This window comes from Sciurus carolinensis, chromosome 9, assembly GCF_902686445.1.
Source record: "Sciurus carolinensis chromosome 9, mSciCar1.2, whole genome shotgun sequence".
In the NCBI taxonomy this organism is placed as follows: Eukaryota; Metazoa; Chordata; class Mammalia; order Rodentia; family Sciuridae; genus Sciurus; species Sciurus carolinensis.
The window spans coordinates 15,324,641-15,338,390 of NC_062221.1; the positions used below are offsets into that span (position 1 = coordinate 15,324,641).

At 44.9% G+C, this 13,750-nt stretch overlaps 1 protein-coding gene across 1 annotated transcript in view; it reads right to left on the reverse strand.

The window, feature by feature from the left end:
• The window catches only part of LOC124992321 (uncharacterized), a 41,725-nt gene extending 31,285 nt beyond the window's left edge, over positions 1 to 10,440 (reverse strand). The window contains 4 exon segments of the mRNA XM_047563009.1: positions 4,820 to 4,972; positions 6,545 to 6,773; positions 8,897 to 9,109; positions 10,033 to 10,440. Coding sequence (XP_047418965.1) covers positions 4,820 to 4,972; positions 6,545 to 6,724 — 333 coding nt within the window. The 5' untranslated portion in view covers positions 6,725 to 6,773; positions 8,897 to 9,109; positions 10,033 to 10,440.
• Positions 10,441 to 13,750: the final 3,310 nt, after the last annotated feature.

Consider the following 13,750-nt stretch of genomic DNA (forward strand, 5'->3'; position numbering starts at 1 on the left):
AACTCTTTCAGACCAACTCTGCTTTCAATTTTTTGAGTGTGTACTCAAAAGTATAATTGCTGGATTATGTGGTAATTAAAAACACTTTCTAAGGGCCACCATACTATTTTCCATAGAAGCTGCACCATTTTACATGGCCATCAATAGGACACAAGACCTCCAGTTTTCCCCCGGCCCTTGTCAACACTTATTATTGTCCACTTTCTTGATAACAGTCTTCCTAATGGGTGTGAAGTGGTATGTCCTTACAGTGAAGGCAAGGAGTCCAGTAGAAGATACTACTTGAAGGTGTGGTCCCCCAAGGCAAAGAGAGGCACACTAGTACTACACCCTTAGAGAAAGCATGAGCTAGAAATGAACCCAACTTGCTTTCCCCTGCCAAAGAACCCAGGGAAAATTGCCTATCTCACATTGACAAAGACTGGGGCGGGGATATATTACCGGAGCACTCCTGAACTAGCCTTAGCACAGATGTGCACCCGGAATTAACACCATATGGAGATTTCAAAGAGCCCTTAGGTCAGGAATTCAATGCAATGCAACCCTGGGGTGGTGATGTCAGGAGTTATGCAAATACTCTCTGGGGGAAGCTCACCTCAAACCAGAGCTCAGGGAATTGCCACAGTTATTTTTCCAGGAAATGAGAGTTTGCAGTAAAAATGAATTCCCCAAACATACAAAGAAATGTCACCATGGCTAAGAGCTAGAGGAAGCAAAGCACAGCAATCTCAGAACTGAAATAATTCAGATTATTGAAACTCTTAAACACAGAAGACAAAAATGACTTTTAACACACTCGAAGAAATATGATATTTTTTAATAAAAAAAGGCAGGAGATTAGAAAAAATGTCCACTAGCGCTCTCTCCTTATCTCTGCTCTGTCACACTTCCCTAAACAAACATTGCAGATTTACCTGTTTTTTTTTTGAACTTTATGTAAATGCAAGAATGCAATGTACATTCTTTTGTGCCTCTTTCCATTTTTGCATTATGTTCATGAGAGTTGTCGTATTTTCTTTTGGCTTAGCTGTAGTTCATTCATTTCATTGCCATACAGTGTTTTACAGTGTGAATACAACATGATTTATTTGTCCGTTCTACAGTCAGTTGATAGACATTTGGATTGCTTCCGTGAATGTTTTCATTTGTGTCTCCTAGTGCCTGCGTACCTGTATTTATGGGGCATGTGTACCTACAGGATAGAATTGCTGCACCACAGACTTTGGAATCAGTAGACATTGTAACAGATTTCCAAAATGATCCAACTTACAGTCCTACCACAGGGTATGAAAATTTCAGTTGCTCCACGTCCTCTCTGACATTTGTTAATGAATATCTATTTTCACTATTCCTGAGGTTGCATAGAGGTATCTCTTCATATTTTTAATTTACATTCCCCTCAACCATAATGAAGTTGAGCATCTCTTCATATATTTATTGGGTCTTTGACAACTTCTGTGAAGTTCTTATTCAAGTTTCCTGATCACAGTTCTATTCAATTGTTTGACTTTCACTTAATGACAGGTGGGAGTTACTTCAGTATCTTGCATATGGATCCTTTTTGGTTTTATACATCTAGCAAAGATCTTTTCCAGCTCTGTGACCTGGCTGTTAGTTTTAATGGAGTCCATCTTACCAATCTTTTCTTTTATGGTTCTTCTTGTGTTCTGTTTAAAAGTCTTTCTGCACTGCGATGTCATGATGATATTATATTATCATCTAGAAATTTTATTGTCTTGCTTTTCAATCTATAATCTACCCAGAATGATTTGGGGGATGATATGAAGGAAGGATCAAGTTTCTTTAGCCCCATGGTGATATCCAATTGTCTCAGCATCGTTGGTAGAAGAGACTATCTTTTCCCCACTGGTCTGTATAGTAATCTTTGTCAAGAACTAGACGTCCACATAAGTGTGGTCTGTTTCTTCTACGCTGGTTTACTTATCTATCCTTGAAGCAATATTACATTATCTGAATTTATGTAGTTTTATAATAAGCATTGGTGTCTGTTAGAGCAAATTCTCCTGCTGTGATGTTCCTGTCCAAGATTTTCTTGCTTATTCTTGGCTATTTACATCTCTCTATAAAATTCATGATCACCTTTTCAAGTTTTAGAAGGAAATCATTTTCGTGGTTCTTTGATTCTTGCTGAGTTGCCAACCTTCCATCTGGGATCATTTGTTTCTGTCTGGAGGAGATGGTTTTATATTTCCCTGTGGGAAGACATGCTGGTGACAAATTCTAGTCTCTGTTGGTTTGATAATTTCCTTTTTCACTTTCATTTTTTAATATTTTGGGGGGTGTAAAATCTCAGATATTCTACTAATGAGTGACTTCCATGGTTTCTGTTGAAGTCAGAAGTCAGTTTTTTATTTTTTATTTTTTTTAATTTTTATTTATTTATTTTTTTTGCGGTGCTGGGGATTGAACCCAGGGCCTTGTGCTTGCAAGGTGAGCACTCTACCAACTGAGCTATCTCCCCAGCCCAGTTTTTTATTTTTATAATTAACTCAACATTAATTTGCAAAATTCAGTGGACTTGACTGTGACATTTCCATACAGGCATATAATGGACTTGGCAGGGGTCAGTTTTATTGCTGCTCCTTTAAAGGTACAGATGCTCCTTGACTTAAATGGGGTTATGTCCTGGGTGTATTAAGCACATCCCAACTTACAATGGTAAGTGTAGATGCACTTAATATACCCAATATACCGAACTTCAGAGTTTAGCCTGACCTACCCTAAACATACCCAGAACATTTATGTTAGCCTACAGTTGGGCAAGATCATCTAACACAAAGCTCATTTTATAATAAAGTGTTGAATGATTTGATCATCACAAAGTCAAAAAATTGTAAGTTGAACAACATAAAATCAAGTACTGTTTCCAGTGTGTTTTCTATTATCAGTTGTAAGAGTTTCTCTTCTTCAGTAGTTTTAAGTTTTCTTTGTATTTAACTTGTTTGGGATTCATAGCTCTGCTTGAATATGAGGTAATGCCTTTCACCAGGGTGAAAAGGTACTTAGTGATTATCATTTCAAGCATTGCTTTACCCCACTCTCATTCTCCTCTCCTTCCGGGGCTCCAGTGACACATACTCACCTATTAGGTCTCTCCTCTTATGACTTTCTTCTGTTATTTCATGCTTCACTACAGATATTTTCTTTTGACTGTATCGTTTTACTAATTATTACGCTAAATCTGTTTAAAATGCTGTTAAACCCATTTATTGAAGCTTTAATTTCAATTACTATACAGAATTTTTTAGTTATAGAATGTCCATTTAGTTCTTTCTTTTTTCTAATTTTTGCAAAAATCATGATTTTTTTTGTTTTGGTCTTATATTTCTTTGAACATTGTAAGCACAGATCTTTAAGTGCACACGTCTGATAACCCAAATATCCGAGTCCTTGTGGGCTGTTTGCATTGTCATTGTACTTTTTGTTCATGCTGTTTTGCTTCCTCACATAGCTTCCCCCCTCACTTTTGTCTACTGGATTTTATTCTTTACAAAATTGTTTACAGGTACAATTGGAGGCCTATGATGTTGTAATTGTCTTCCAAGGAATATTTTCATTTGCTTCTGACCCATGGGGCACTAGTAATCTAGTATCCCTCAATTTAATGTCAAGACTTAAGATGATCAGAAACTAATCCATGCTGTCTGAGTGTGGTTCAGCTGTGTTCCAGGCATGGCCTTTTTCTGTCACAGACCAGAACAAGGGAAGGTTCACTAGGGTTTCCCCAGACAGCCAGTGTTGCCTAGCGTTGGCACGATTATCTAAAGCACTTGCTCAACTTCTCGGCTTCTCAGCTGCCTTCTTTGAAATCAGGCAGCTCTGAGGAGATTGTCCTTGTACTGTTTCTTCCCTGGGCCTCCACCTCCTACTAGGTCATTAGTCCTGTGTGTGCATGCACATTTTAGCTTCTGTTGCTGTTCTCAGTGAAGGAATTGGTTTGAATTATTTGCCGTTTCCAGAAGTGAAGTCCTTCTCTTTAGCAATAATGGAAGTTCAATTTTAAAAAAAACAGTTAATCTATGCTTGTATATGTCATATAGAGAATGGTAGCACTCAAAAGTAATGAATGTGGAGAAATCTTGAAAATATCATGTGAAAAAAAAAAGTAAGTCACAAAATCATACAGAGTACAATTCCATTTATACAGCTAAACTCCTAGGAACATAAATAATTAAAGCATAAAATAGTCAAGGGATTAGTACACATCAACTTTAGGCTGGGAAATAGATTGGGGAAAAAAAGAAGTGAAATGAAGCTTAGCTGTTATATTGGTAAATATCTACAATTTTATTCCTTAAAAAAGTGTATTATGGGCAGATGTGGTGGCACATGCCTATAATCCCAGTGGCTCAGGAGGCTGAGGAAGGAGGATTGCAAGTTCAAGACCCATCTCCGCAACTTAGCAAGGCCTTAAGCAAGTTAGGGAGACCCTGTATCAAAATACAAACACACACGCGTACACACACACACACACACACACACACACACACACACAAACAGGTTTGGGATATAGTTCAGTGGTAAAATGCCTCTGGGTTCAACCTCCAGTACTGGGGGTGAGGAGGTGGGGGGAAGGTGTATTACATGTGAGGGCTGAGTTCATGGATGTCAGTTCTAATATTTTCTCCATTTTTATACATTTGAAATATTTTACTAAAAATATAAGTCATTAAAAAAAAAAAAAGAAGACCTTTCAACATGTGGGTCAACAACCAAATAACCTGGAACTGGAATATATGGTATTAAACACGTATTCAATTTTAAGGTTTGAAGAAATATTTTTAAAACCAAGACTCACGAGCCGGGCCATCTCCGGGTTGCTCAGCTGAAGGCCCCAGATGCAGATCTCTTTCCCCAGTGTGTAACGCTCATCTCGGATCGTCATGAGCAAAGGTTCCAGGGACACTGGTAGGACGCTTGGCGGGGAGTTGTCAGGTCTCACAAGCACAAACTGGAGGTTAAGGAAGAGCAAGAGGTGGGCATCAGTACATGTGGAAAGGAATCCTGACATTAGACAACGTGGGAAGATCCCTGGAAACATTCACTGTGGCCCCGGCGTGCACTGGCTGTGGTGCCCCAGCACTGACTAACCAAGTCCCTGCCTCGCGCAAAGCTCAGGGGACTAGCGCAGAGACTTTTCTGGCTGGTTATTACCTGCTATTGGGTGAGAAAATCAATTTAGTGGAGTTCAACTGGCTTTTTCTATTCTCTTCTTTAATAAAATAGAAAAGAATGGAAATTATCTGAGTACATCTTATGGAGCACAACTAATGATTGTCTCATGAGATTCTCCTTTTCATGCTGTTGGGGATTGCAGTGGAAACCCTACCTAGGCAGCCCATGCAACGTCAACAGCCCTACGGTTGTGCTGATGTGCTCTGGGGCTTATTTACTGGGTTAGTGATGCTAATTGCATTCCTGATGATGATTGTAATAAAAAAAATTGGAAATTATTGCTGAAAGGGCGAATTTGAGCAAGATTTATGATTCATCCTTATCATTAAGTAGTAGAGACCAAGTGTAAGAACTACACTAGAAAATATTGATTAGCAATTATTTTACCAGAAGCAGAATAGCCCTGGGAAGATTTTCCACTGGGATGCGCGGGGAGCTGTGTGTGGAAGATCTGGAGGGCAGATGGGGTGGGAGGGGAGAGGGAGAAGAGGGAGGGGAGGGCAGTGGCCCTGGGGTGAAGCCTGGCAGAGAGGGGCTGAGCAGGTACTTCTGGAGTGAGGTGCACCCCAAAACACATTCAGAAATGAATTCGGCCCAAAGTAGCCTTAGAATAATGATCTTCTTTTTCAGAGAACCCATCTCTAATACTTTTGTTTAACCTGGTGTCTTGTTTGCCACTCTGCCCTGGAGGAAATCAGCCGGTCCCGGTTATCAAAGCACAGGCTGCCTTCTGGGCTGGCGATGGAGGGGGAGGCTGGCCTGTCTGCCTCTGGGGCTTCCCGTCTGGCCTACCCCTTGCCCCTTTCCCAGGAGGGACTTGTTTTGTTGTGCTGGTGACCTCCTCTCTCCTGTTCCCCGCTCACACTCAAGCCCTGGATTTAATCTCAGGGAAGAGGTGACATCGGGACTTTTTTTCTGAAAAGCAGAACTTTGGAGACCGAGTTCTGCACTGCATGTGAGAGGGTCTCCCCAGGGCAGTGGCTTGAGGTCAGGGGCACAAGTTGGGCCACCGGGAGGACACGTTCCGTGGAGGGTCAGGGAGGGGAGTCCGGCAATGAGGAGGGGAGGCTCTGGAACTGGACCTTCCAGATGTGGAGTCAGGGGAGGAGCCGGTGGTCACTCCAGCTGAGAAGTGGGGTGAGAGAGGCAGGCCTGCTGGTCCCCAGCAGGAGCGGGAGGTAGAAGAAGAGCTGAGCAGAGCCGGCCTTGGCGGGCCTGGCCGCCATCAAGGCTTTGAACTTCACTGGGTCAGGAATGCAGCGGGGGGGACTGAGGACCCATGTTCCTGGGGGCTGACCCCCCGTCCGTCTGTTTCAGAGAAGCCTAGGGACAGACCGCCGCTGCTCACCTTTCTGAGGCTCTGCTCGCTGTCGATGCTGCTGTCCAGGTCCCTCTGGACGGCTGGGCACACAGGCGTCCCAGACTGCGCACAGTGCCTCTCGTAGGTTTCCAGGAACTTTTGAAGAATCGGGACGATGGGAAGGGAAGCCCCTTTGGTTTTTCGTTTCCCTTCCTTTTTTCCTGGCATTGTTTTACAGCGTGGGATTCCACTTGGATTCCGGAAACAGTAACGTGTCCTAAAACCCAACATACAGGTTTTAAGGTACAGAACATGCCTCTCCCTCTCCGGGGAAGTTTCTTTTTCTTTCTTTTTTTATTTTTTATTTTTTATTTTTGCAGCACTGGGGCTTGAATACAGGGCCTCACACAGGCTAAGCAAACCTCTACCACTAAGCCACATCCGTAGCCCCACCTCTCCCTCCAAGTATAGACAGATATTGTTGTACTCCCTTCCCTAAAAAAATCTTAAAAAGTGTTTTGATTATCTTAAGTGGGGCTAGGGAGTCAAGATAGAGATAGTAGAAAGGAATTGTTCAATATCCAGGTTCCATGTTTATGGATCCATGTTTTTTTCTTTAGGATTCTTTAAAATGGGGGGAGTACCCCCAGACACCCATAACACTAACACTGGCTACCAAGAATTATCAGGGACACACTGATTTAAAAATGGCACAATTCTTGCCAGACATCATATATATCGAAGTGCTTACGAATGTGAACTTTGTAGGCAAATAGATCTGGGTTGTAGTGTTGTCTCTGCCACTAGATTCTCTGGCTGTAGGTGAGTTATGAAGTCAACTGGATTATAGTTGTTTTAAAGATTAAATAAAGTAAATTTATACAGCACTTTATACGATGCCTGGCACATAGTGGAAGTACCCCGTAAACTGTATTATTGATGTTATTAGGACAACCACCCAATTCAAACTGATTTTGTTTCTTAAACCAGCCAACCCTGAAGGGTCCCTGCCTTGGTAGCTAAAGGTAATGGTGAGGTTTCTGAACTGGGTTTGCAGAGACAACGGTTTTCAGGAATTGGCGTAGTTTTCCCACAGAGGAAGGTTTCCAGCTAAAGACTGTCCAAAGTGTTTAACATGGAAAGGGCCCAGTCTGGCTTCTCTGAGGCAGCTGCCTGGAGCGGCGGAGCCCTGAGTGGAATTCTGAGGCCCAGCCCCACCTGGGTGATGGCCAGGAGTGGCGGATGAACAGCTGTCCTGGTTTGCCCAGTACTTTTCTGGTGTAAGCTTTCAAAGTCTTGGATTAAACAACCTGAAAAGTCCCAACCAGAGCTATAATATTGTGATTTTCCCTTATGCCGGTATGTGTCTCCATGTTCTGCTGGGTTCCTTCTTTCTTTCCAGAATGTTTTTCACTCCCGTTGGGATAATTTGTTATGCAGCAATAAGACACTAATACCACCGAGGTCTAATTTGAAATTGTGATCTAATCCAACTCATAGTTCACATGGCATCTAACAGATGTTGACTGGACTTCTCTTGAAAATATAAAATATCCCATAGTGCCCATATGTTTGTGGCCGTGCCTCTAAGTACTCACATACCATTTGGGAATTGTGGCTCTCAGGCACAAGGCAAAAAGATCAAGAAGATTTATCAATTCTAAATTTATATAAATTTTTAAAGCTAATAACATAGCTTTAAAATAAATAAAACAAAATTGGCAGAATAGCAGAAGTAGAAAATTTATATTCTTATCCTTCTCTCATTAACTGATAGAATAAGCATATAAAATTCAGAAAAGATAAATGTAATGGGAAACCACTAGAGAGATGTAAGTAGAAGAGTCACATGATTTGACCATTCTGGCTGCTGGCTGGAGAACAGACCCGCTGCAGCAGGAGTGCACAGGGGAGAAGTATAGATGGAAGAGCCAGTTTCCTCTTGACATTTACTTCTCAGTAGCCCCATGTTTTTTCAGTTTCTTTAGACTGCTCCCCCAGACTGGGCAGCTTCCCAAAACCTATTTATCATCTTAGGCCTGGTAAACCTTTTATTTTACAAGTGACAGAGGGAGGAAGAGAGAGAAGGAACTTGCTGACTGAGAACAGAACCAGGCCTCCTGACCCTCCAGGTTATTTTTGGTAAACATGGCAGGTGGTTCTTCTCATTTGGCAAACGCTGGCGTGGCATCATGGAGGCACTGTGGAGTGAAGAAGGAGCCCTCCAGGTTTCCGGGGTGAGGAGAAACGGGTTTGAATCCCCTATGCATCAGTTACCAGTAGGGTGACCAGGATTAACTTCACTTCTTTAAACCCCACTTCCTTCACCTGTGAGAATGGGTTTTATGTTTCTTTGGCCTCCACAGAAGCCAAGAAAAGAGGCCTAATAATAAGGCTCACCTTGCTGGTATCTCAGGCTTCCAATCTCCAGAACTGAGAGAAATAAATTTTTGTTCTGTCAGCCAGCCAGTCTTTTGTTAGGGCAACCCAAGCTGACCGAGACAGATAGGAAGCACACAGTATCCCATCACAGGGAGTACTTATCACACCATAGGGAGTTTTTCTTCTTCCTCTTTGCCTTAGTCAACTTCTTTTTCAATATGACCAAAAGACCTAACAAGAACAAAGAAGAGAAGGAAATTTTTATTTTGGATCAGAGTTTCAGGGGTTTAGTCCGTGGTCAGTTGACTCCATAGCCCTAGAGCGGCTCAGTTCATGGCAACCAGGAAGCAGAGGGAAAAAAAGAGCTCTGCTCACCTGGTAGAAAATATAAACCCCAAAGTCACACCCCCAGTGACCTGCTTCCTCCAGCCACACCCTACTTGCCCCAGTTACCCCCCTCAGTTAATCCATCAGTGGATTAATCCACTGATAAGATTATAGCTATCATAATCTAATCATTTCACCTCTGAAAATTCTTACATTTCTCACACATGAACTTTTGGGGGACTCTTCCTATTTAACCATGACATTCTTCTTGTTTTGAGACATTGGCCTCTAACTCAGGATCCTCCTGCCTCAGCCTCCCAAGTAGCTGGAATTACAGGCCAACATCAAAATTTTCACCAACCTTTTCTGAAAAACAACACATATAGATGCTGTAAATGCTCTAGTAAGACAGCATAATATTTTATCACAAGAATTTCCTTGTCATTTCTAAATACAGTAAATGCCACCGAGGTTAGTAAAGACCGGGGGATCGTTACAGAACATTTACTGACCGTCCAGCTGTGGGGCCTCACCTGTGGTAGGCTTTACTTATCTGAAGGTGACTCTCCCCAACCCCCAGCATCCTGGAATTGGGACAGTGGAGGCGGAAGCTGAGGAGGTGAGAGCTGGGGCCAGCGGGCGCTGCCCTTGTCACCAGGGATGGGGGAGAAGACCCAGCTCTGCGTCCCCTGCTCACCCAGCTGGGACAGCTGCTGACTCCGCCTCGGAGTCCCAGGCAGCCGGGAGGAGGAGCGGAGGGGCTCCTGCCCTCTTCTCCACGGCACGCGACAACTTAGCGCATTTCCGAGAAAACCCCGGCTACCCACCTTGAGGCCACAAAGCGCCCTGGGGCGCTGCACGGTCCCCTGGCCTGGGACGTTCGTATGGGGAGAGCGGGGCCTCCGGGCGGATGAGGGCGCCCGGCGAGCACGCCCTCGGTGGACTGCAGACCCAGCGCCGCCGAGCGCTTCACCGGGCCACCCGGTTCGGGCGCCCGAGCGACGGCGGCCGGCCTGCGCTCAGGGCGCGGTCTCCGCGGCCCTGGCTCCCAGCGTCGCCCCGCGCCATGGAGACCGCAGCCAGGGGGCGGTCACAGCGGGCGCCGGCCACGGCGAGGGCGGAGGCTGCAGGACGGGGACAGCCGAGGAACCGCACGTGGGGAGCAAGCCGGGGGCGGCAGAGGACAACCGGCGCGACACCGGGAAATCCTGGCCCACAGAGCTGCGAGGGACGCGGCCTGGCGGGGGACACCGGCTGGGAATCAGGACCGTGTCCCCGAAAGTCACAGGGCACCGGTGGAGACAAAGGCCTCCAAGGTTCCCGCCGCAGGGTCACCCGGAGTCCCGAGCTCGGTTGCCCCGAGGAACCGGGTTACACAGCGCGGATCCTCCCGCCTCCGCCCGCCAGGGCCACGTTCGCGGTCCCCCCCGGCCCCGGCCTGCGCTCTAGACCGGCTTCACTCGGTGGCCGGTTGTTTCTCTGCCCTTTCCCAAGAGAAAGGGAGAGGCTCAGGCGTTGGGCCCGGGAAAGGTTTTCCAGAAACATAAGGAGGAAGATGCAGAACGGCTGAAGCTTTTGGGAGAAGGATGCTGGGACCTCTTGCTGCGGGCAGTGACTCTGGGGTGGTAGGAATGGGGAGAAAGTAACGGGCAGAGTGAAGGCCGTCACCGCAGGCCCTCACCCCGGGACCTGAAGGCCAGCCTCACAGCGCAAAGGCGACTTTGCAGATGATTAAATGTCCAGACCTAGAAGTGGGGCCAGTAGGGTCCCCATCCGGTAGCCCAATCCAATCTCCTGAGTCGGAGAACACGACCAGAACCGTCCAGACTGTGCTCAGGGAGAGCTGAGTGATGATAAGACATGAGAAGAAAAGTTAGAGAACGGGGTCAGCTTTAAAGATGGAGAAGAGGGCTGAGCCATGGAATGTGGGCAGCGTCCAAAGCTGGAAGTGTAGACATCATCCCCCTTTTGCCCCCCATAAAGGAACACAGTCTACCCACACCTTGATTTTAGTCCTGTGACACCAGGGTGGGACTTAGGACCTCCATCCTTGGCATGTATTATCTCAACTGAATCGGACACTGCATGAAGCAGACATTAAGCTGCAGATGGACGAGACCCTTAATTCCTGCAGGACTGGCATTAGCTTTCCAAGTGTATGTTTGAACCCTAATGGCTCTATGGAGAGGTGAGGAAGGTCGGGGGGGAGAATAGCTCTTCTCAAGGGGTCCCTGTTTTCTACTTTGCCAGCTCAGCCTTCCTCAGGTAAGAGCAGAGAAAGGCTGTGAGGAAGGACAGGTCCCGGGAAAGGTGAGAGGGCACCTTTCTGCATCTTCCTCTGGCACTGGCTCCCAGAGCTGGCACTTGGGGAGCAGAGATGACTGGTCAGCAAGTCACAGTCCAAGAGGACAGATAGAGTTGGGGGCTTATTCAGATGAACTCAAGTCAATGAGAATAGTCACATTCAAATCATTTAATTCAAATCAACGTTTCTTTTTGTTTCTCCAGCACCCTTCTTTTCTTTTGCTCTTCCAGACTTCCTGTTGGTAAGAATTCCCTGAATTAAATTCCCTCTGTTTGAAATACCTGGAGTGCTTTTCTGTCAGTCCTTCTGAATAAATCTTAACGGATGCAAAAAAAAAAAAAAAATTAAGGGATGTTTTTGAGTTTCAATGTAAGGAGACTTCATCCTCATGTTTAACTTTATCTCTATTGAAAATTTGACAAAGCCGTTTAGAGGAGCAGATGTCAGATCATTTGGGCCTTATCTTTTTCTGTGTTTGGGAAGCACCCACAAGAGAGGCATAGTCTGGCTAAGGAGACTCGAAGTTTTGGTGCAGGTACTGTGGATCCTGCCCTAGGAAATGAAGCGTAGGAGTTAGAACAGTTTCATCTGCAAGTGACAGAAATTCATGTGATTTCAGTAATCAGATATTCATTGCCAAAAAAGAAACCATAGTGAAGAATGACAAATTTAGAACTGAACAGTGAAGGACCTGGAACTTTCATGTCCCATTGTGCCCAAGGGTGGAGGGTGTTGACCCCCTGGTGGTGGAACTCTCAGCCACTGAAGCTCATGGCATCCTGTCCTCTTCTGACAATGGCCAGTGAGGAAGAAAGGGACCTCCTCCGAGAAAAGCCTTTCCCAGAACCCTTCGGGAAGCCCTTCCTTCTTATTTCATTATTTAAAATGGGGACACAGGATGGTGCCCGCCTGTTGTCCCAGCTACTCGGGAGGCTGAGGTGGGAGGATCATTTGATCTCACCAAGTTCAAGACCATCCAGGGCTACATGGTGAGACCACATCCCAAAAAGAATAAAAATGGGGACACCTGTGCACCCCTAGAGGCATCACTGACAAAGGGAGAGAGGCTGGCATGATGACCAGGCCATCGTGGCTCCTCGGGCCCATGGCTGCCCGGATGGCACCAGGAATTATTCAAAAGGAAGGAGGTTTTGGGTGAACCGCCGACAGCCTCTGCCGCAGGGAACCACGATTTCCACGCAAAGCATTTGATGTAGTGCTATTCATAAATAAAAAGAAATGGAAACTATGTGGTTAAGAAATTATGGTACATTTATTTGGACGAGAACATGTAAAACTAAAAGGAGTAGAATCTGGCTTCCTACCAGGTCAGTCTGACTCCAAACCCACACTCTCAGTGACTACTCCTTCCTTGGATTTTATAAAAACATTAACAATAGGTGCAGATGCAACAGAAAGCCCTTCAAAACTTGGGTCCCTTAGAACAGTGAATGTACCGCCATATCCGCACTCTCTGAGGACCAGGGTTCATGGAGAGATAACTGACATCCTTATCCCAGTTGTCCCTTTTTATTCATGGTGTTGGAACCCCAGGGCCTCGTGCATGGGCTCTGCCACTGAGCCACATTGCCAGCCCTCAGTTGTGATTTCTGAGAGATTGGCAGACTCTTCTGAGATTCTGTGCCTGATTCCTGCTAAAAGACCAAAACAGCTAAAAGTTAAAACAATGTCAGTTTACGTTTCCATGGACTCTGCCTGCTTTACTGGGTCAACGGTCAATCATATTTAAACACTGAAACCCTTCAACTGAACCTAGGATATAAGAAAAAGACTGATTAATGAAAAACTATTATTGGAGAATTTGGATAATGGTAACATGATCTTCTGAAAATAATGACGATGGTTTTTAAAATGAAAGGGATTCTTGTTGCAGGTCTTTGGCTCAGTCTGTGTGTCCTGAAGTTGCTGTAATTCAATTATATGTGGATGGATGGACTGTGAAAGATGCCAATCATACTGGCCAGTTCCATTCTCAGGTCACCTAAATTCTAGAAATGTATCCCCAGAGAGCTCTGTCCCCTCACTCCCTGGTCTTTTAGTTTTTCTATCAGAAAAACAAGAGAAGATGTAGAGGAAAGCTTAATTTCCAAGTAGTCATTTTATTAATTAACAGGGTTGGATAAAGATTTGATGGGAAAGGAAAATTACCACTTTTAAAAAAATTTGGTAATGGTAATGTGGTTAAGATGTAAAGTATCTAAAATTTAGACGGATCTCAA